Source organism: Chironomus tepperi, unplaced genomic scaffold (genome assembly GCF_022539635.2).
Source record: "Chironomus tepperi strain 1889 unplaced genomic scaffold, CSIRO-AGI_Ctep_v1 contig_244, whole genome shotgun sequence".
Taxonomy (NCBI): domain Eukaryota; kingdom Metazoa; phylum Arthropoda; class Insecta; order Diptera; family Chironomidae; genus Chironomus; species Chironomus tepperi.
In genome coordinates this window covers 1,771,992-1,796,636 of record NW_027226366.1, presented here as the reverse complement: position 1 = coordinate 1,796,636, position 24,645 = coordinate 1,771,992, and the positions used below count along the sequence as shown (strand labels likewise).

The 24,645-nt window shown below is 32.5% G+C and overlaps 1 protein-coding gene across 2 annotated transcripts in view; it reads right to left on the bottom strand.

Annotated features, from left to right (window-relative positions):
* LOC139091230 (myb-like protein P) overlaps positions 1 to 24,645 on the bottom strand; it is a 34,134-nt gene that overhangs the window by 7,280 nt on the left and 2,209 nt on the right. For both annotated transcript variants that reach the window (XM_070641187.1, XM_070641188.1), the window contains exons 2-4: positions 4,151 to 4,276; positions 1,682 to 1,857; positions 151 to 242 (exon numbers count right to left, since the gene is read on the bottom strand). In XM_070641187.1, coding sequence (XP_070497288.1) covers positions 151 to 242; positions 1,682 to 1,857; positions 4,151 to 4,187 — 305 coding nt within the window. In that variant the 5' untranslated portion in view covers positions 4,188 to 4,276. The remainder of the gene's footprint in view (positions 1 to 150; positions 243 to 1,681; positions 1,858 to 4,150; positions 4,277 to 24,645) is intronic.

Below are 24,645 nucleotides of genomic sequence, written 5' to 3'. Positions count from 1 at the left end.
TGGTTTATTTTTGCATCATTACATTGCATTACAAGACCAAAATAACCATAAACCAAATCCATTATCCAATATTTACGCGTACATCCAAATCAGCACAAAAAATGTAAAAATAAAAAGATATTTTTTTTAAAAAAGCCATAAAAAATTTACCCATTTAATTCTCTCGGCAAATTTGGATCCCATACATAATCGATTTGTGGTATTCCAGTCAAAACTATTTTCGTACCATTCGCATCGACAGGCTATACATAGAAGTAGAAAAATAGAGTACATAAAAAAATATTAAATAAAGTTCATAGTTTTAAAAAATATAAATAACAATTTTATAACAAAATATTAAGTAACAAGTGCAGCACATATCGTAGTAAAGGTTGCAATATCCAATCCGTTCAGCTACCGCACAGATTTAATCACTTTACATATAACATTATTCATTGTTACTAGGAATTTTTTATTATATGGACATAAATCTCATGTTTAATCCTTTTAGACATGACTAACTTTCTCCATCATATGATGCCACATAGTAAATACCTTTCCTGCCTTTGACAACGACTACTTTATATGCTCACTCGCTGTCAATTATTGGTCATTTGAGTTGATAAGGCTTTCATTAATTTTACATCATTTTGATTGAAACATTAATCTACATTTTCAGCTTCACTAGTGTTCGACACATATACGTGAATAAATTGCAACAATGCGACATTATAGATGGATGTGAGTGTCACGTACATTTTTTATCGACAAATTTACACGCTGTAAAAACATTGAAATTATATTTATTTTTCCTGTAGGTGTGTTTGTGTATTTGCCGATTGGAAAGACATTAAAGTTGACAGTGAGAAGCTAGCATAGTTTTTACGGTTGACCTATTAACCTTTGTCAACATGTGCTGTAGATAAATATAAGTTGCTACAATGTGGTCATTTGTGGCTATTGAAGACGCATACTTGATATTTTGTGGTTGGTGCTGTTATGTAAAGGAATATGCAGTTGGTATTATTAGAAATTTAAGGGTTTGTTGGTTTATTTATGTCCACAGATTCGCATGACTCTATAGGTCACAGTTCAATTTATAGTATGCAAGGCAGCATAGACAGGTGTTGTTCAAACTGTGTGCTGCGGCACTGAAACTTTTGGAAATGGCATGAACCGCATGCCGTGAATTCCCACTAAGATATGCCGTGGCACAAAAAATTTGGACAGCACTAGTTAAGACAATTCGAAAGTCTACATGTTCAGGTTGCTAAATTTAATGATTTGTTGTCCCAAGTCGTCAGCAAAAGCAAGCAACTTGTAGTTTCGACCATTGAACCCAATTTTTGACTATCCAAATCGATAATAAGCAGCAAACTTCATTTTTGTCGTCAAGATTGGCCAAAGCCAGCCATCATGGTGTACTCAGGGCTCTTTCATGTCCTTTGAACATGTTGCAATCATCACGATAATGTAACGGCAGCCTAGTGACTGTGCTTGAGCAACGATCGGCATTGACCCATTCACTGGTCCAAATAAACTTACACTTGTCCTGTCAATCTCAATTTAAACGAATAATTTACCCAAAACTTATAAACAGGTGTACAAGCAAGTTACTAAATAATTTCAACAATTCTTACTGTCACTTGTAGCTACTTTGTTATAAAAAAGTCATATCAAAAACTCTAAATTGTCCACTTACACCGTCGTTATCCTCTGGCACCTCATCTAATACCTCTTTTTGTGTATTATTTTGAGGTGCTAGTGTTGTTGTTGTTGTACTACTGTTGGATGTTGAATTACTATGCTTTGAAAATCTCCCCGTTAGTGATGTCGCTTTAAGACCATCTACATTCACCACTACAAACACAGTTAGTGCTGCAAAAAAATAAAAATAGACAAAAAGTTAATCTCTTGAATATTTGTCATTGATGGCAGATTGCATGGAACAAAAATGGAAATGAATGCAAAAACATTTCCATTTCCATTGAAATTCAGCTTTTCTACTTCCACTGAATATTATATTAGAGGCCAAAATATCTTCACCGCATCACATTATGCTGTCTAAATATATCATCTATATTTAATAAATAATATTCATAAAGTATTGTCTACCGTCCGAACTAAACGACCTTGTCGTGTGCTTTGCCTTTTATTTTCTTCTTTCTCTGTCTTACACGCAGCACAGCATAGAGTCGTGAAAGATATTAACAGTGTGCGTTTATCGATGGGAATTTATATGGACTGTGTAATGACTATTTTATAAACTGGTTGTTACATTTTGGAGACTACTGAATTTAATAATAATTGTAATGTATATATGCTGACTATGTTTGACTGGATAAATTTCGATTTGCTTTAATTAGTAATTACATATTGTAACATAATTTGTGCACCGTGTGATTTTCAATTGGATATTGATTTTCAGTTAATTAACTTTCACGATATTTCCCACACAAGAAATCTTAGACATGATCAATAATAAAATATTAGATCGCATCAATGACATAATGAGGTATGAGGCTGATTAGGTATGTCATTTTACTGGGTTACTAGGGTAGGTGGAATGGAATTTTATTTATTAAACCTTTAATTACATTTAATTTTTTCGGGAAACAAGTTGAAAGTACCAATTAAGTTTGAATGAATAATTTAAGGCATGAAAAGTGAGAATGTTTAGAATGACTTGTCATTTTTGAAAAATTAAAAGTTTTGAAAAGGACGAAGTGGTGTGGATGTTAATGAATATGAAGGTTTATTTGAGAATTTTAAGGAATCAAGGAATGGTTTGCTTACTGCATGCTATTGCTCCTAAATGAATTTTTGAATTGAGAAGGAATTGAACCCATATTTTTAAGATTTATGTTTCATGCTTCTACACTAAGGTTACTTAGAAGCCTGAGAGAGTGCCAACTTAAGATATTCATACGCTATCTTGGATTGTCGTTAATCTGGCATTACTTGGATGCCTTTAACAGCTAACAGATCATAAGCTTGTTTATCGTGAACAAAAATAAGGATAAACTACACGAAAATTGTGATATAGTGACCTTGTCGTGTCAATTTGGTGTCAGTTCCAAATTAACTGACCTTGAGGCTAGTTTCTCGATATACACTGATACTTAGTGCATATCATAGAGCAGTGTTGTCCAAACTTTTCTGCGCCACAGCACACTTTGGTAGTAAAACTCGACCGAAACCGCAAATGGCATTCCGTTCATGACCGAAGTGTGCCGGGATGCACAGTTTGAACAACACTACCCTAATGTATGTCTTAGAGCAGGTGTAGAATAAGTGATGCCCAAAGACATACCTTAGGGCAAGAGTAAACAAGATGAGATGTAGAACAAGTGAATACCTGAAAACCGGCCCCTACCGTTAGACTGTCTATAGCTCAAAGCATACAAATGCGCATCCCGAGTAAATCAATTTAAAGAGACACTAAGTACACACTTCTATATACTGAAATTGCTCTTTAAAGTTCTCTTCTCAATTACATTAAATTCCTAATGTCTCATCGCCTTTAAATTATGTTGAATCAACAAAAATAGCCACAAAGGAAAATTTCTTAGAAAAGCGGCCCGAAAAAATTTTTTCCATCACCGAAAGCATTGACCGTAAAAAAGTCAACCATAAATATATTTTCAGAATCTTCTCGATTTCCCATTCATGATTGTGCTTAAAGGCAGAAGTTCCAAGAATATATTTCGATATCACAAGCATATCAAATTGCGTCATTGACAAGACTCAGACTCGTTCCTCTTATTTTCTGTAAATAACAAGCTGAAGGTGTAAACAAATCAAGAAGTTAATCGTTACTTTTTTTCTCACAATGCAGCATGTAGACAATCCTACACTTGAATGAATTTATGTGGAAAGATGCAGTCTCGAAGATTCAGAAATTGTGTATTTGGATCTAAGTTGGCGGGATTTTTTGTCTTCAAAAATCATTCAAAATTCAAAAAATTCATCAGAAAAATTAATTTAAATAATTTAAGTCTATTTCCATCGATTCTATTAATATCATCAAATAAGATGTCTGACGCATCACATAAATTCACGTCAATTGGAAGCGAATTTTTTTTACAATAAACAGATTTTTTTTCTACTGACCAATTAAAAATATAATCCAGATCTGAAAATTTATTTCTATTCATAAAAATAGACTTACCTGTAAGTATTAAAATCCATCGTTTGTATTTCTTCATGTTTTATATTTAAATAATATGTATGTGACTATTGTAGCGTTAAAGTATATACACTCATATACACAAATTTCTGTTGTGTGCCAGGTGATCTAGAAAAATCATAAGAAAAAGAGAAACAATAGAGCTACATGCTTACTTATGTAATAAAAGGTTTATGACATTGATACAGGTATGCGTGACATATCAATAATTTCAACATAGAAAGTGCGAAAACTTGCACATAGAACACATATACACACATATACATATTGGATTATAATGATACGGTCTATACATGAAGAGAAGTTTATTTATTGCCTATTTAAAATGCGGAAGCTCAAAACAAAGTAAACATAAGCAGAGTAATAAATAAAAGTAGTAAGTAATGTCTGTATTGATATGGTATGAAAGTGCATTTCTGTTTGTTTGTGCATAAAATTGTAAAGTAAGTGGAATTAAATTCTTCATAAAAATTTGAAAAAGTAGGCTTGGCAACGTATCTGAGATAGAAGTTGACTAGAATTTTATTAACAAAACTGCCGACCTGCAGCCTTTGACGAACAATAAGGTGCAGCCGAAAACTGCAGACTTGCGTATCTAAAATGCAGGCCTGCGATTCTTGACCGAATTCTTGAATTTTAGATGGATTCAGGTCAACTGTGCCATACAAAATCCGATTCAACTTCAAGCTCTGCTTTTATACTGTTTATTTAAATAGAAATCCGAGTTCAAATAAAGCCATAATGAGATTCCAAGTTGGTGTTAAACTGTCACCAAACTTGCTCATCCACATGATTTTTATATAATCGCTACTACCATCATGACATTATTGACTCATCGGTGGTGATTGAATGACTGCATTTTGACTGAATAAACCCAGACTCGCGTTTGTCCCTGACTAGCTCGGACCTCATGATTCACTTGATAAATCGCTTCATAAATAAGTTCAGCGAAGTTGCATGCCCCTCTCAAAGTCACCATGATTTCTTTTGTGTTGCTTAAACGACGGCAGAATGGACCATTTAACTGGATCAAATGAACAATTCTAAAAATTGTCCAAATTATCCTAATTGTTCTGAGTAAACTATCCATAACTCATATCATGAGCATCCGTAAGGGAAAGAGCCCAATTCAGGAAGGATTTTAGAATCAAACCCCCTCATTTGGACAGAGTTCTTCAATTTGTTAGGGTTTTTCAACCCAGCTCATTCAAAACCTTCAACCATGCAGGAAAAATCACCTGCGCATTTAAAATACATTAAATGCAATCCTGGAGTTTAAGACGAACTCCAACAAAAATCCAAAAAATCACTGACTATTTCCTTGACTAACTGCATACTACCAAAGTGACCACATTACGACCTAACTCCAACAAAAATAAGCTAAAGAGTGGAATATATGCAAATTCTCGTTTAAATCATAACCATTTCGTTATGTGTATTTAAAGTCCAATCATGTGTGAAGGAGAAAGAAATGAGTATATACACATATCGGTGGTCCGTTCGACCGTTACTTAATTCTTTGTAAACACACTTCGATTACTATTTGTACAACAAAAAAAAAGGCATTGCGATTTCTGTGCAAGACAAATGCCAATTTCATAATATCTATCCACACCCGCGATAATATTGATTCGTAATTTCATTGACAATGAATGGCTGACTAAAATGCAAATAAACCATTTTTATATTTTTCGTCGCGTAATTTTGTTGCAGCTTTTTAACATGCACACACGAAAATGTCCCGTGAAAGTGTCAGTATGATTAATATATTTCACAGATACGTGACTTGATGTTCTGGTAATTGAATAATTTTTTCGACGCAAAGTACACACAATTTTAATAGAATTCGGGTGATAAATATTTGCTTGTGTCGAGGTGAGAATGAATGCATGAAGCGAAATGACATCTTTATTTATCTCAATTTACAATGTCGCATTGTCAAGGATGAAAATAACATTTTATGTAGGATTCCTTTATTTTATTTGTGATTGTAATGTTGTATAATTTTCATGGTTTTGGTATTGTTGTGCGAGGTTATTGGGAACTGGAATGATTTCATGAGAAAAATTGAATTTTTAGGGGGGTAATATAGTTTGAAATTCTAAAAAAAATGATGAAAAATCAGCAAAAATTCCAAATTTTACGATAAAACTTCTCAAAAAAGCATGTCATGACCATAAAATTCAGCAAAACCAACAATTTTTAACTATAGAACCCCCTTGAATATTATTAATAAATCTCAAAATCCCCACAAAAATTAACTAATATTCAGACATTATTATACTCAGTCTACACCCACACATTCCTCATACCCAACGGGAATACATTCTAGTCACATAATATTCTGTGATGAACGGATTTCCAATGTAAATGTCACTTACAGTCATTTTTTATTATGGCATGCTCACAGTCTGATAAAAGATTATTTAATTGGAAGTCACAGGCGATGATGTATCGCACGTTAAATCCTTTTTTCTCTATTAATTCTGTGAATTATTTTGTGTTGTTCTGAGAACTCACAAAGACTTGACTTTAAAACTGGTTCTATTGCCGGCTAAAAATAATAATACACAGATTTATGCGGGCTGATAAATCCACAACAAGAATGACGGCATTTTAAAATTCTTCACGCAATGTCCAGTTTTCTATTCTTGGTTGTTTTTGTCCCGAGCAGTACGGTCGTTGTCAAAATGAACCAAAAAAGCAGTCACGCACCTCTCATCAAGAGTCCGAACACCAAAAGGAGTCTTGGAATTAAGATCCAGTCAACTCTGTCCTGCCGTCAATTCAGTGATCCCCTCCCAACTCCCTTGTACTGCTCGGGTACGCAATCTCACATTTGGCATATAAAAAAATTACTGGTCATTATTAAAACGTAGACAGACTAAGCTTCTACTTGACATTATTCTTTTGTGCTTTGACTTTGACTTTTCTTCTTAAAATACCAATAAAGGCATTAATATTATTTTTGGACGAGACCCATTATAGATGATAATTAACGATTTATATGGGAATGAAGACGAGATTACAACGAATTTTTAGAAGATTATTTGTGTCTAATGGTTTTGTGATTTAATGAAGGAACATGATGAATTGAAATAAGCAGCAATAAATAGCGGAAGCGATGAACTCTTGGAAGAATAAAAGTTGAAATTTTATATTTAAATCGTTTTGCGAATGGAACGTGCCACAAGTAATGTAAATGTGAAAGACCATTATATGTATTGTTAAGGAATTATTGCTGATACCTTTTATAGATGTAATTTATTAGAGATTAAATGATTATTTATGGAGATTTGGAGGTGAAATGAGGTTGGAGGATTTTTATGGAATTTTTGGGGAGCTAATTCGGAATGTCTGAGATTGGTTATGGAAATAAGAGTATGTTAATCATGTTGGATATGCGCTGTGGTCCTATACAATGATTACAGTTGCGAATGAGCATTGGATAGAGAAAAATAAGGTTTAAGTTAGCTTTATGCCATATTTTCTAAATATCCCTGGTAGCTCAGTGGTAGGAGCGTGTGACTGGAGTTCGTAGGATGTGGGTTCGAGTCTTAATCGGACTATATTGTGGGAAAATGTCATTTTTCCGAACAAATCCATAAAAATTCATGTTTTTGAAAGTTACATGCTCTGGATTCCAATGTAGTTTCCTAATTCTCTACAAAGCACGTAGCTAGGAAGCCCCTCAACCTCATTAAACACCTTGGATACACCCCTGATAGTTAAAGATCAAAAATTCATCTCCATCCATGCCAAACTATCACATTTTACCACACACATCACATACAATTTACGTTGTCAAGTGCTCATAATTTTCTCAACAATCTTTTGATGTCATTGAATAGCTAGTTACCATACAATGTTGATACGACTTCATACTCTGCTTCATACAATGAGCAGCACACAAGTGAAGTAAATCTCGAATCATTTTAAAAGCTACAAATCAATAAATTACGAATAATCACGCATTACAATTCATTTGAAAAATGTTTTTAGAAAGTTTAATGAACCTTTATGTGGATAGTCGTTAAGCCAAGCAAAGAAGAAGTTTTTTGTTAAAACTTTAGCAGCAATTATAAATTTTTCATTTTAATCTTTCTATCGACATAAATTTTAATGCGATTATACATCAAAGAAAAGTAAAAGAATTACCTTGAAGATAAATGGGTAGCATTAAGATACGCACGAAATTATTCCCTAGAAGTAACTTTATCACATGCATAAATCGCTTTACTAAACACATAAATACACGAGAACTTTAGCACATGCCTTATTGTAGTGAATATTGCGTACATAAATTTCTGATTTTAGCTCATTTCCTGCTCCTTAATTGATTTATTATCTTAAAGCTGCTTGTCGCAATCAAGTCGACAACTTTTTTTTTTATTTTTTGACAAGTTTTCCTTTCATCACATTGTCTTGACAATGTTCAGCATCAAGTCAATCTCATTAAAATTTTGTATTTTCCCTAATTAGAGTAGATTAGAGTGACTAATTAATTGAGATATTTGACAAAGTTTAATGAAATTTAATTGCTGAAACTTCCTTGAGATGTTGTTTGGATATTACGCAGTGTATAGGGAAAGTAGATGGAGTATAGTTGACATAAAATACAGTGATAGGATGGCATAGTGTTGAGTTAGAGCTGGATTCGGTGAAAGATGAACTTAGGTCTGTTTGACACCGGTCTGATGCATTGTGTGCCTTTCAGACACAGCAGATCATAAATCTTTAATCCAGAGGTGGACAACCTGTGCGTTACGACACACCAAGGCTTCGTGGCTTACCATCAAGGTGTGTTTGATAACAAAAAGGTTGCCTTTCACTACTTTATGGTCTAAAACAGCAATGCAATTAATATTGACAATACCCCAGCGATATCCACCGATAGAATCAGCTTCAAGATCCATATAAGGATTCCCACGAATCACCATTGATCTTTACAGCCTATTTTAAGCAATCAAGGAGCTGATTAATGTCTAAAACAATAGAAAGTTGGACGTCATTAATGAACGATCCCTAAAATTAATTTAATTGCTTTGCTTTCAATTATAAGCCACAAGTGTACATAATTTTTTTTTTTTTGTGAATGTAAGACATTTAACCTTCGTCCATAATCCATCGTGAATGATATTTTTTGTGAAAGTAAAAACAGGCAAAAAAAATTTAAAAAAATTCATAAAAATATATCCAGAAAGTTCGGCATGAATGTAGCTGACCACTGTGGTTTTACAAAGCACAACAAAAGACTGAAAATGTCATTTTCTATGTCTGCAATTTTTCACATAAAATTAGTTACTGCAGTAACCATTTGCAGCATGTCAAAGGGAATTGTTTTATTTACATTCATATACAAATAGAATGAATTGGTCAGTTCCTTTGTATACTTTACATTTCATGTGAAAAGTAAATTGTAAATTTATTTACAGTATATCCATAAAACTCTGTACAGCATGAAAACTTTCAAATGTAATCAATTTCAATCTGTACATTTTATTCCAGTCTGGCTTTTAAATTTTCATACCAAAAAGGATATTTTACAATAAAAATATGAAGCTATGAAAAAAGTTAACAAGCTTGAAACTAGAAACTAATAAAGTCATAGATGATAAATGATGAAATGCTATATTGACTAATGATTGTTACCCCAGAACAAAGGATGGTTCTACATAAAAAAAACGTATTATTTGATGCTGCAACAATGCAAAAAGTTTACGCTTCTATTCATTAAGTAGCTGTACATGAAGCTTCACATTGACACCACATGAATCAAAAATACTATTTAATTTTTGGAAATCAGAAAGTCAGTCCATTGTTTAATTCAGTCCAGTGTTGGACAACCTTTTATTTTTCGCGGTCCACCTTGATTGTTAGTTTCGACCGAAACTGCACATGGCATGCGATTCATGGCATTCTCAAAAATTTTGGTACCCCGTGTCACATAGGTTGTCCACCTCTGGTTCATTGACTTCCTAGATGACTAAAAATAGTTGCATTTTTGGCCTTTTGGAAGTGACAATCGCTCATTTGCAACAAGCTGTGATTTCAGTCGTTAAAATTCAACGACATTGTTCATGTTTATAGCTAGATGATAAATAAATTCATGAATTTTTGATTTGACAACTGATTGTACGCAAAATATTGTCGAAAAGACAATATAATTTCTCAGAATATGTCCTCCAATTCGCGTTTAAAATGCTTCTGAAGTGATAGAAGTACACTATTGAAATTTAATTGAATTTGTTTTGTTGAAATCTAGTTCCGTGGGAAAAATTTGAAAACGTGAATTTAATTTTGTTGTCTTTTTTGATGGATACAAAGAGTTTGTTGTCGATTATTAGGGGTTGTAAACTTTTGTGCATTTGAAGAAGTCGAGTTGGCTTAGGACAATTGATTTAGTCGGGAATGTTTTGCTTTTTCGAGTAGGTTAAGTTGTGATTTGTGGAACATTTGTCTAGTAATGATCTTGTCAATTCGTTGGAAATTCCAAAAACATCTGGACATAAGGTCAACTACTCAAAGCCTGATTTACTGGGGCATGCTTTACTTTATTGAAGGGTTTGTCAAAAACTGAAGGTCTGGATCCTTGGACGAACTTTAACGTACAGTCGTAAACTGCAGGACTTCTCATCTAAAATGCAGGAAATGCGGGCCTGCTTATCCGAATCCTACTTAATAGAGTAATCCTTCTATCAAAGCTCCACAAGTTCCGATCACTGTTAAGACACTATTTAAAAGATGAAAACACTACGATACCGATCAAGAAAACAAGACATGCTAAGGTCTACAAGCATAAAATCCCTAAAAACTCAATCAAAATTCACTAATTAAATATACAGTCAGAAGCACTTGAAATTCCTTTTTTCCTTTATTTTCCTCAATTCTTTTCTATCATCATCTTCTATTGTTCCATAATATTCCTTTTGTTGTCCTAAATATTGATGAAAAATCAATGAACAATTCAATCCACAATTATGGTTTTGTAGATTTTTTTTGACTGCAGCCAGTATGTACAGACAAAAAATGGGATTTTATCATGCACAACTTGATCGAAAAACTTAATTTAAATTCTCATTGATTTTTACCGACATGAACTGAGCATTAAGCTTTAGAAAAAGTAAATGGAATGAAAGAATATCTTGAAAAATGAAGCACATGGATAAAGTTTCAATGAAGCTTTATTCCCATATTCAGTAAATTAATGTATTGTCATTTACGAGAACTCAAAAAAAAACCAGAACTTTGTAAACTTCACCTCATTGTAAAAATTATTTTCAATTTATTATAAACTTTTTTGTTATGCTTCTTCTCCATCCAGCACACGAGAGAGAGAGTGTAAAGAACATCATCATGTAATAGCAATAATGATGATGAAGTTCTCATATTTAGTAATTTATAGCGTCAATAAAAACAAAAATGTTCTTCACAATAATATTCATAACATAAATATCATTAAAGATGCTGTGAGGAAGTAAAGTAAATAAATAAATTACGACACACACGATGATGATGATGATGCTGATGCTGATGTGAAGGAATCCGAAGTGTTCTTTGCTTTAAACTTAAAAAAAAAAAAAGTCCATTAAACTTCTAATTTACTTTAAAAATCAATTAATTCTTTAGCGAACTTTGTCTTGTGTAAAGGAATTGAAGATTCTCCTCCCTCAAGAGTCTTTTGCGCACTTTGAAAATTAATAATTGAAAAATTAATGAGGAAGGGGAATGGAATTAATAAGGACTGAAAATTTTGATGAATTATTCAATTGTTAATAAAATAAGGATGCTTTTCTAATAGGCCAGTGGTAAGGACGTATCCTGACCTCTAGTCTCAATAGCATCGAACTCGTATGTCTTAATAGACAATGATCATGCTTTTATGGCACAGGAATACCACTCCGGTATCCAAAAAAGGTCTCCTTGCCTGTTCGCTTTCAGCATGGAAAGGGATTACTCGTGAAAAAGGCCTGTAAGGTATCCCCTAGTCATAGAAGATGATGTATCCTATCTCTCTCTAGATATCAATGTTAAAGCAAGCTTAAAGCTCACAGAAAACAAAAGAATATTCACAAAAAACCCTAAATAAAGTATCAAAGACAACATACAATTCCAAACAAAAGAAAACTAAACTTTTTGATTTGGTCTAATGCACCGAGAAACCTTGCAACTCAATTAAAAGACATCAAAAGTGAACAACCCCAAAAAAAATTCTAGCCAACAAGAAGAATGACTGAATGAGAAATTTCCATCGCTTAAAAAAAAATGTAAGCAAAAGTTTATTGACATTTTGGATGTTTTGATCGCGAATTTATACAGAAATAAAAATCTAAAAAGAACTTGTTTGGAGAAAATTAATAAGCAAGCCAATAAAATGCATTTATTTACGTTCTGATGTTGAACATTTAAATGGAAATTGTAAAAGCAAAAAAAAATTCTTTTGAAGCAAGTTTTCTTATTGAATGTTGTAAAGGAATAATTTGTTCCTTTGAGAAGTTGTGCAAATTTGTTTTTTTTTTTACTGAACAGTTAACGAATGCAGGATGTTATCATGCAGACGTGGAGAATTAATTGAATTGTGGATTTGGGGTTGAAGCACTCAGGTTAAGAGGGGATGTCTATAGAACAGTGGGAAAGTAGCCTAATCTGCCATGACACACCTTGGTGAGAAGTCGCTACCGATATTGATGACACACTAGTGTGCCGCGACACACAGGTTGCCCATCACTTCTATTGAAATTGATTTGGAAGATTTTTTGGGATTTAAACTGCTCCAATCTTAATTTTGGTGTCTGATGGAATGAGATCCTTATGAAATGGGATCCATAGACATGAATGAGAGTCCGATAGTCAAGTGAATACAGAACATGCACATATATGGCATAATTCATATATGACACTATGTCATACAGCCAAATAACACCTGATAGCTGAGTATTAGGAGCATGCGACTAAAAATCATAGAATGTGAGTTCGAATCCCATTTATGGTTGGTAGTTCGGAAATATACATTTACTTTTAGATCAATGTTGCCCAAACTGTGTATCCCATCTCACCTAATGAGCCCATGCATCGAATGTTGTATGTGGTTTCGGTCGACGCTTGCCACCAAAGTACGTCGTGATGCAAAAAAGTGTGAATAACATTCTGTTAGATAATCCACAGAGTCTATTTGTGTCCAACAGTGTCCATTTGACAATGTCAAATTGTAATTCTTGAAAAACAAAACTTGTTGACCGGACACAATCAACAGATCAATTCAATGTCAAAGCTATAAAAAGATTCCCAAAACTAATTTGCAAACAACAGGAAAAAACCAGTCATTGATGGTGAAATTCTATAAAATCATTTAACAATCCTTAAAAGTCTTATTCATAATTATTTATATTGAATTTCTTTCAGACTGAAAAGTCCCCAACTGCTCATTTCCTTCGATCTTAAAGTCAGTAATAATCTGATGAGTCGTAAATTCCATATTATTGAACGCTAAAATGCCAAATTGATATTTTTTATGACTTTTGTTTCTCTTCTCTTCTTTTTTTTCATTTCCAAGAAGCATCAAGTCAAGAAGATGTGATGATGCTTGTTCGACATTTCACTTCCATCTCCTTCACTCTTGACATGATAATGCAGTCATTGACATTAATATACAATGTATAAAGTCTTTTTAGCACTGTGCATATGAAAATAATTAACATTTTTTTGTGTGGCTGTGCTTTGATTGCATAAGAGTCGAGACTACTTGTGACTGTATATACACACATATAGAGAGAAGTTGTAAAGTGGATAAATTAAGAATGTTATTAAACATTTCATAATTTTTCAATGCAACAGACCCAATTCACATTTCATGCTGTATCCAAGCTGTATCATAAAAGTAAGATCTCTAAAGCGGCGCATTAATGCTTATTTAAATTGTTCGGCACATTATTAAAATTAAGACTGGATGGAAAAAAATACCTTCACATGCTTAGTGAGTCAATAAAAAAAAAGTTCACAGGCAAATTGAATGTTAAGCTTGACCTTGACCCTCATCGCACTTTATGATGCATCTTGCATGATCTCTGACTTGATACTTAATCAGCAAATAGATGTTCAATTCAAATCATTTTTACCTTGATATGTGTTTAATTAAATCAGATTTCTATCGACCATAAACATAATGCAAATTTATATCCATGTCATGGCATTATGTATGTGTGATGTTGTGTGAGTGTGTGTGTGTGGATCATGTTACATTGACTTACTGACTCAATGATGATATAATATCAAGATTTTCTCTATTTTGCCTATTGAAGATGATGCAAAAGACGACGAAAAGTAGGAAGAAGACACAAAAAAGTTTGTTTTGATGTGGAATTATGATGAACACTTTTTTTGTGTGTTGATAAGTTAATGAGCTTGCCATTTAACTACGAATGTCTGATAGTAATCGGATAATTTTCATAAAAACACTCGAAAAACTGGACAGATAATCGATTGGATAGATGAATCTTTTTTGGGGCTGTTAGAAGTTTTGTAATCAATATTTTTGGATGATGTGATTGTAAATGCTTTTATGGATGAGAATGTGATTGGATTAATGGATTTTATGAAGCATTTAGCTATAAAAAGACTCAATATTCATTTATAGAAGCTGTAGATAATTTCAGTAGCACATACAAAAGTCGTTAAAAGTAATAATCAGATGGTATTGGAATCAATAAAGGAATTAAAGTTTTTCTGGCAAAAAAGTAGCTGAATATTTAGGCTTAAGTCAGCTTGTAGCAAAAATAGGGATCGGCACATGGGAGTCAGTGTAAAAGCTAGCTTAAGGCGACATAAGGCAATATAGCAAAACTGGAAATAATAGATTAGCTTGAAGTCAACTTGCATGCAGTCGAGTTGACTTTGTTGGCTAACATATAGTCAGTATCGATGGTTCATGAGCAGCATAATGCGGCGAATCAGCCGTGTCAATTCCACTTCGTGTCTTAGCGTTAATACGATGAGGGAGCGGTACACTAGCCAATCCCTGTTAGTACATGGGCTTATGGCTTAATTCCATTGATTCATGTAGTTGTCAGTATGACAAACTCAACTCCCTGTCACGCAGCTCAAAACCTCCAAATGTTTCCCATCTCATTTCCAGAATATTTCCCATAAACATAAACTTTTTATTTTATCGTGCATGACCAATATAGAAAATTTATATATATTAAAAATTAATGAAGACTTTAATTTGATTCATATCTACAAAAATATATACAGCAGCTCCTATTAAAATGCTCAATGCTGACAAATAAATTTTCCGAAACAAAAAAAAAGTTGTGTATAACAGTATTTTATGAACCATCGACAGATTTGGGGTATGTTCGTAAGGAATGTCCTTTAAGACGTCTTACTGGCACTACTAGCGACTACGGTACCTAAAATAGGTCTCTTTGCCTGCAACGGGACATAGAGCTTTCAGACCCAAATCCCACCTCGCCACCCTCCGCTAACTATCAAACCTTGACATCATTTACGGATGCTCCCCGCCTCAACGAAAGGATTTGAATTTTCATTGATATTCGTGTATGTTTGCATAAACTGTTATCGAAGCATTCAAATTTGTAATTCTAATTATTATTGGTGGATATTGTCGTGACTTGAGGCTTTTGTGATTTGAAAAGGTCAATAAGTGATAAGCTTTTTAATTAAAAAATCAACAAATTTGATTCATAGTCAGCGGGGTTTTCATCAATTAGGAAGACTTAGCTACTTAAATTGATGTTTTTGGTATAAATCTTTGAATGCTTTGATGTGCTTATTATGGAGACTTGAAGTTTTGTCTAGGAAATTGATTCATTTACTTTACAACAGATTGATTCTTCTAGAACTGTACAGAAAGGTCGATACAGCTTTAAATAAAGTTCAAGTTGACTTCAACTCTTGTTCTTTAATCTATCCAAGGAAATAAATGTTCATATCTAGTTCCATTTCTTCAAAAACACCTTATATGGAATGAAATACAGACAGTCATAACAACAGTCTACATTTAACTTCCAGGTAGTCGAATAAAAGTCAGTTTATGTCAAGATTAAGCCATTTCCAAGACATTTGTTATATTACATAAAATACTTAACATTTCTACAATTTTTTATGTCCAACAAAAAGCACATTAACTTTTTTTTTATAATCCCTAGACATCTCCAATTTGTTTCTTTCTCTGATCTGCTTAGTGAATTTTATGAAATTTTAATGGAAATGGATTTTGTGTCATTTTTATAGTCGACTTATTATTGGATATTTCTCAATGGCAATTCTCTAGAATGTAATTGAATAATCATCAACAAATAGTCTTGAAGATCTTGAAATTATTGAGAACTTTGTTGGTTTTTTCCAAGCTTCAGTCATCAACAAAATCAATCCTTGAGATTCTTCTGGTTGTTTATTTTACTTGAAACTTGAACATTCTAAGAAATTCAATTAGCTTGTTGATGTTGAGCATGCTATTTGGCCATGAATGTGTTGCAAATTAGGTAAGGGAAATAGCTGTTTGATTCTTGGAATCTGAATAAATTAATTCTACTTGATTCTTATACTTTTAGATTTGTGGAAGGTTAACTGCCGTAAGCTGCAGCTTGTAAATAGCAAGTTTTGGTAAACTTTTGGTTATTTGGGATGAATTTGTGTTTATCACTGAATCATAGCTTGATGTCGACTCGGGTTTTGTTTCGAAACATCAATAATATGTTAAAGTCTGAATACAGGTTAGGTTCTCTAAATAACAAAGCAAAATTGGCAGGATTTTGAGAGTTCGGACTCGAAAAGTCTAAAAAACCAACTCGTTTGTAGTTTTTAATTTGGTTTCTAGCAGGAACGCCTTAATATTGGAGTAACAAAGTTTAAATCTGAATTTCTGGAAGTTTTCTTAAAACAAATGCTAAATCTGTCTAAATTCAGAATTAAGGCTGATTACTCGACCTAAAACACCAGCAAGTAACCAAACCTATCAAATTATTGCCAAAAATCAGAAACATTAAGCCATAATACTCAATAGATTCCTAAATTTTAAATAATTCCATCCACTGGATCTCAAAACAATCAATCCAATCAATCTCATCAATCGAGTTTAAAGCCAATAATTTCAATTAGAAATAATGACCAGCCAAAACAAATCACTTCCTAATAATCCCCTTCTTAACTTAGCTTAGTTTTAGTCCAACGACTTATTATAGCTGCATAGATATATAATTTCAATTACTCATTCATTACTGTTATGACCAACAAAACTGAACTTTTTGCTGTATTTGTTTGATCATGCAATCTATAATAATAAATAATAAAAAATTAACACCTTTTGCCATTTCCATTCAAAAAATAAATACGATAACTTTATGGTAGACGAAACGTAACCTACATTTCTATTTTGCTGTTGGCTACTGTTGACTATTAAGTCGGACAGAGACAATCACATGAATTTGTTGTGCAATATTTGAACAAAATATCGCGAAAAAATTGTTCCAATTTAGTGCTGGTTAATCGAGAAGCACAATTTATTAATTAATGTGTGTTAATATGCGGAATTGTGTCGAGTGTCGATAAAGAAGTTTGGCTTTAGACACGCGATGGCTGTAAAAATGTTCTGGAAACTTTCAATTTTATTGCCATAAAAAGTGCGAGTTTTCCCTTCCAGTTTCTAGTCGATTCCATCGTCATAAAAGCGTGAAAATGGAAATTATCAGTAAAGCATAATTAATTGTATTTATGAGTTAGTTATAGACTTGAGAATTTAAAGCTCACTAATCTCATCAGTTGCTGCTGAGTACTTCTTCATTCATACGCTTCGGCGAGTTTTTGGGGAAATTTTTTGTTCATTTACGGCAAATGAAAATATCATTTATGATTTTCTTTATTGTTACTACTCATGTGATTTATGGTGCATTTATCTCTGATCAGAGGAGTTATCATGCAATTTATAATAATCATAAAATATTATAATTTTTATTACATTGCATGCAGATCGTCGCACTTTTTGGTTTAATGATCATTGGAAATTTCCCAAAAAATTTCTCTCGATAATTAATGGTACTTTTGGTTTGTTGAGGATTTATTGCTTTTTGGAGTGTCTGTAATTATTTTTGGTTAATTGGACATCTGTCAAGATGTTGCTGTCTTTTATCATATCTGAGGAAAGTTCCTCAGTTAAATCTAGGTTGCATGATTTATACTTAGACAGTGTAGCATTTGGTATTGGTACTTGGCAAATGGAAACCAGATTCAGACACCAACTTAGAGAGGCCATCGAGCCAGACATCTACTCTTATTATTTTTAAATCGATAACGTTCTGTTTCAAAGCCAGCAACAGAGTCAGATGGAAGTTCTTTTGTAGAAACCTAAGCTCCACATCGGAGCATGGTTCCAGTAAGTAAGTAAGTAAATTCTATTTCAAGAAGGATTAGCTTCATTCTGACTAAATGTTTTGTCCATCCTTCAACTCTTTAAAAATAATGTGGGTATCATAGTAAAGGCTGAATTTTGGATGACGACAAGTTTGATCCGAATTTTCGGTCAAAATTTAATCGAATTTCTCTAAATTTCCATCAAATTTTTTGTAGAACTTGAGGATTTTGAAGGTTTAAAGATCTTTAGATTGAATAATTAGCTTGATAAAGTAGAATGTCGAAGTATAGTTTGTTTCGAGTGGGAATCGTACTCGGTAATCTCGTATATGACTATCATTCGAGTACCGTATCCAATAAGCTATTGGTCGCTGTTCAATAATTTGGCAGATTGCCAACTTGAACTCATGAGTCTTCACCGAACATGCTTGACTGCTAGTCACACGTGACATCCAAAATTCATCAAATTCCAAAAGCTACATGCTAAAAATATTCAAAACTGCCCACAAACACAAAAAAGTAATAATTGAAAACTTTTTGGCAGCATTATAATCATAAATAATTTGGCGTTATTCAAGCACGCTTTTCTAAGGCACGAGGAACTCGGCAGTTCATCACGAAGTCTATATAAATTTCGAGAAAATACATCTTTTCTGGCTTCCAGCTTTTACGAATAATTTTTTTGCAGCTAATCAAAATTCACTGAAAATTTACACAAAACTTTCTTCATAGAAACTTCAAACAAGGCACACGGCGGCTGAAGAGATTGTGTAATACTGACCTAAGCCAATTCATCTTTGGTATTGTGATGAGCCTGAGATTGTCAATAAATCATTCAAATTTTATTTTCTCTCACTTTCGATTATCATGGCCTTAAGTGCATGCCATGGTCTCGGTAAGTACATAGATTAGCTTTTTTAATGAGCATTCATCAAAATGAGATACACAAAAGGTCGCAAAATGTCATTTACGATTGTAAATGCAAGCTTTAATCTTTTTATTGCAATATCCGTATTTGGATATGCTCATCGAATAAGATCTACCGAAGCCGACGTGTCTATTGACACATTCTTGTGATTTAAATGATCCACAAATAAGTTGATGATGATGTTCCATTAAATATTTCATGAAAGTGCCGAGGCGTGAATGTCCAATCCATATAAATGTGCTTATTCAGTTCAAGTTCATGTTGTTATGTGATGTGTGCATATGAAAATTGAAATCTCAATTTTGGAGAAGAAATGGAAGAGAAATAATCAAGTTAGAAATTTAGAAGAGTTTAGGGCGCATTTTTGTGGCTGAAAAGATAGGATTTAGGTGCATAAAATTCAATATTTTGAATATTTGAAGTTGGAAATTTGAAAAATAACAGTAAAAAAAAATTGAAAAAATAACGGTCAAAAAATATTTGAAAAATAACGGCAATTTTATTTTCAAATTTCAAAAATAACGACCAATGGACAATATTCAGCCGCACCAAACTCATCATTTCCAGAATGTTCGCTCCAAAAATCATTCAAATTACATGATGTTTAAGATGTTTAAGTCAAACATAAATCATATGTAAAGTAAAACCTTCAATTCATTATTAAAATCACGATAATCATCAGCTTGAAAAATATCATGTAATACACAATATATATTTTTAAAAACAAAATCATCATCATAATGACTTCAAGCTTACTCGCGCAAACGTAATTTCTAATTTTCATGTGATTTCATTCCTCACTTAAATCCACTTCAGCCGAAAGAGAAACAAAAGAAATTTCTAAAATAATAAATTCGGTGCTGCATTTCTCTCTCACTTTTTTCCAGACTTCTTTTTACGTCTCGCCGAAAAAAATGAAAGAAGCACAAAAAAAAAATTACGGAGGTTGATGATGTTGTAAGTGATGCTAAATAGTATTATCGCATCGCATTCAATATTTAATAACTTTTTAGAGTTTTGCAATCAAATAACCGGCAAGAAATTGCCATTTTTTATGGAATTTCCATGAGTTTAGCTTATTTTAGAGTGTGACTTAAATGCTTTTAGCTGTAAATAATCGCATCCAACCAGTTCTTTAATATCTCATTTACAATATTTTTTTTTCTACATTTGCAAACAATCTAAAAACCTTGAAAGTACGAGAGGGAGAGGGACCTTGAAGGATAGAACTGACGTATGACTTACTTCACATGCATTCATATAAGTTTTATTATGAGGAACTAAATCTAGATCACGGTGTTGCTTAATGGACCGTTAAACTCTGTGTTTTAAATAATATTTAGACAATATGAATCTGTAGACAAAGAATGTGATATGTGGAAGGTAAACAGGTAGATGATCTGTGTAAATTGCATTAAGTGGATGTGATGCTTTATGATTCATTGTTTGACTATTAATTAAGGCTTTTTATTGTTGAACTAAACAAGATTTGAATGTTTGGAAGAAAAAAGTTGGAATTTTAATGTAGCCAACTTCACTTTGGTTTTTAACGATTTTTTGAAAATCAAAATTCAACTTCTTAACATTCAAAATGTTCATTGAAGTCAGCTTTATTTTATGAATTTAACGGATTTTTTCAAATTTGAAATAATTTTTAACAGTCGAAATATAACGGAAAATTTTGAATTTTTGATGAAGCCAATTTCAATTTGAATGGCTTTTAAAAATTTAGCAATTCTTTTGAATCTTAATAACTTAAGAAATCCAGTTCTTATATTCAAAATACTCATTCGTGCTAACCGCATTTCATGCATATTAATGAACATTTTTCATATTATTAAATCAATTTACAGAATTAAAAAGTTAACCAGAAACATTTAAAAATATTTAGAAAGCCAACTTCACCTTGTACATTTTTTTGAATTTTAACGGTTTTCAGCATTGAACTTTTAATTTAACAAAATTTTATTCTTCTTAATTCTGAACTTTAAAATCATCATGTTTACAAAATACATCAATAACATTCGTGATATCATCAAACAAGTTACCGTATCCTTTACTATCAAATTAACCCCAAGGGGCACCTCATCACGTCAATCATCTTTAACACTTTAGCAATGCCACCCGAAATAAATGAGTCAAAAAAAAAGACGATAAAGTCTACAATTTACTAGACATTGATGATTATGATGATGTTAATCACACAAGATTGTTGGTAATTCACGTAAGTACGAACGGGGCATGTGATTGTTTAATATTAAAATGTCAACAAGTAACATTAAAGAGAATGCTCATTAAGTAATCCGTACGTACAAAAGTCATTCATCACTCACATTTATAAGATCAAAAAAAGTGCACAAAATGTGTGTGTTTTAAGTATTATAAAATGGCAAGCAGGCAAGCAGTTTTGTTATGAAATTGCAACCAGTTCTTTCTATATAATCGTAACCGATATGAATATTAAAAGTCTGTTTTTTTAAGCAACATGAACTCATATCGTGTCTCAGTCTATGTATATTAAATAGATTATAACAGGAAGGAATTTGCAATTGTATGACTTGAGTATGTAATAAGGTTGATTTAGTTGCACATTTAAGCAACTGAAAAAAAATTGAAATGATTTCGATTGTCTAATCAACTTACATGACCAATTGCAATGCATACAATGGCGATTTTTTTCTTTTCTTTTTTTACGGTATATCCAACAAAGTATTTATAATATATTTAATTTTTATTTTTTTGAACAAAATTTATGATTCAATTTGGATCGATGTGCGCCAAATAAAAATTAAGTTTCACTATGGCATGTAGCATTGATTTGTTGGCTGTGTTGGTAAATTTTCTCTCTCGAATGCATTTAATCGGTTATGAAATTTTATTTTTTTCATTAGAAAATAGCTCATGAGATGTTAATAGCTAAATTACAGGGTTGGGAATTTGGCTGGGTGGTCGGATGCATGATACACTTAGTTTCTTCGTTGACAGTACAGATATACTGTGAACCATGAGATTTCATAGGCCTAAAGCAAGTTAATCATCCAGAAACCCACACTGAAATTCAAGACTGGCTTGATTCTGACAGAATTCTTCTAATATGGTCTCGCGGCAGAGTTACTCTGCTCTAGAGCCACATTTTTGGTTATTTAGTTGTCTTCCAGACACAAGCTATCTCTTGCCGATTTCCAAGACCTAGCTTAGGGCTAAATTTTGTTTTAAATAATCCTCCAAATCACACCTTTAGGGATGGTTTATTATTTAAACTAAGACATATCTTAATGTATAGTTGAACATTGACATAGGCTGTGCCTTTTGGGACTACTAAGCTTTATCTTGTAACTGACTTAGCTACTTAAAGTAACTGATCTCAGAATTGATTAGCTGACCCCTCTTGATACTTTCCTAGTCATTAGCATAGACAATAAACTTGTCTGCGACAATTCAACTGCTGTAGTGTTTAGATAACAGATGACAGTTGCTTGCTATACCCTAGACCAGTGCTGTTGGCATATTATTGTACCACAGCACACAGTTTAGATTACACTATCCTAGTCTTTTTCCTAGTTACATAATTCCAAGCCAACACTTCCTATTTAACAACCCTGCTTAATATTCAAACACAATAGTGTCAAATAATGTAAAAAAACTTTGCAAATTGTTACACATTAGCCAATAAGAGGCATTAGATTGTGTGGCACGTTCAAAAAATTTACATTTATTATGTTGTTATTTTATGCTAATGTTATATTAAAACATATAATCGACTATTAGTATGATCGATATTGGATTTGTGAGGAGAATTGACAAAAAAATTACATAAACATGGCTTATGCTTAGCGACAGGCTCTATTTATGGCTGTTGTGATTCATAGGAAAAAATAAATTAATTTGAATATTTATAACGTCGCTCGACAGTGAGGAAGTTCTGGTTTTTTGACATTCTTCCTGCTTTTTATGCAATCAAGTTAGATTAAGTTTCTTTAGAATTTTGTCGATTTGCAAATGATGTTGCTATGCTGAATAGGCTAGATGCTAATAATATGAACTGATTTAGGGTGAGTTTAGGCATTCTCTGTTCACGTACGTGAAGGAATAAACAACAAAATTGCCAGATAATTGGCACAATTTCAACATCATAATTGATATGGAGCCCTTGATCGATTTCATCAGAACTTCTGGTCGGTTCCACCTTAAAAACAAATATTTCATTGAATAGACAATATTTGAAAGTTGATTTTAGAAGCAATAAACAAAAGTGGACGCCTTTCAATTTATTTTATAATGTCTGAGACATAACAGAGTAAAAAGCGCAATTTAATGTCCACAATTCTTGCTTTTTAAATGGCAGTCAACAGCAGAGATAAATCGTGGAAATTATCACATAGCTAAGTAAAGTAATGAATTGTGTTTTTTTGTGTAATTAAATTGGCGTCAGTTAAATTTCGTAAGAGGTTATTGGGCAGGAATTATGAAATCTCATGAGGTTGATTCATGATTAACACACATTAAGTCGATATCATCTGGTGAATTGATTGAACTAAGATGGAATCTGATTTGGAGAGTGTGAATTACTGCATGCTGAGCATGATTTGAAGAATTTTGGACTTGGACTTTCGATAATTTGTTAAGCAGAAACATCTGAAAGTATCCTTGATAAAATTTTAAAGTTTAGATGAAAAACTTGAAATGTTAGCTTGTGGCTGAAGATATCTTGAGCCATGAAGATCAAAATAGATGGGATTTTAATTTGATTTTGATGTCTGCTTAAGCTTAAGTGACTGAATATTAAAATTTTATGACAATAACGTCATCAAAATCTTCTAGTTTTTTAATTATATGAGATTGACATTAAGAGTGATGACTAAATGGCAGAGCTTCTAATAGACTGTAATTATATGCAGTTGAGTTGACTTTTCCATACAAAATCCAAATGGATTGCAAATTTTGATCAATTTTACTCAAAAATGTTAAAAATATGTCAACTGTCGTTTAATATTCAAATTATCTAAGTTGATATTCTCCTTTCATAGTTGTTCACCCCTTCATATGAATATTTCAGTCTGAATTTAAATTTCAAAGAATAAACATCAAATCCATAGTGAAATTCTTCTTATTATTCATATTTATCAATGAATAAGCATCGTGGTTTACACTCCAACAAAAAGTTTCTCGAAGTTTCTTATAC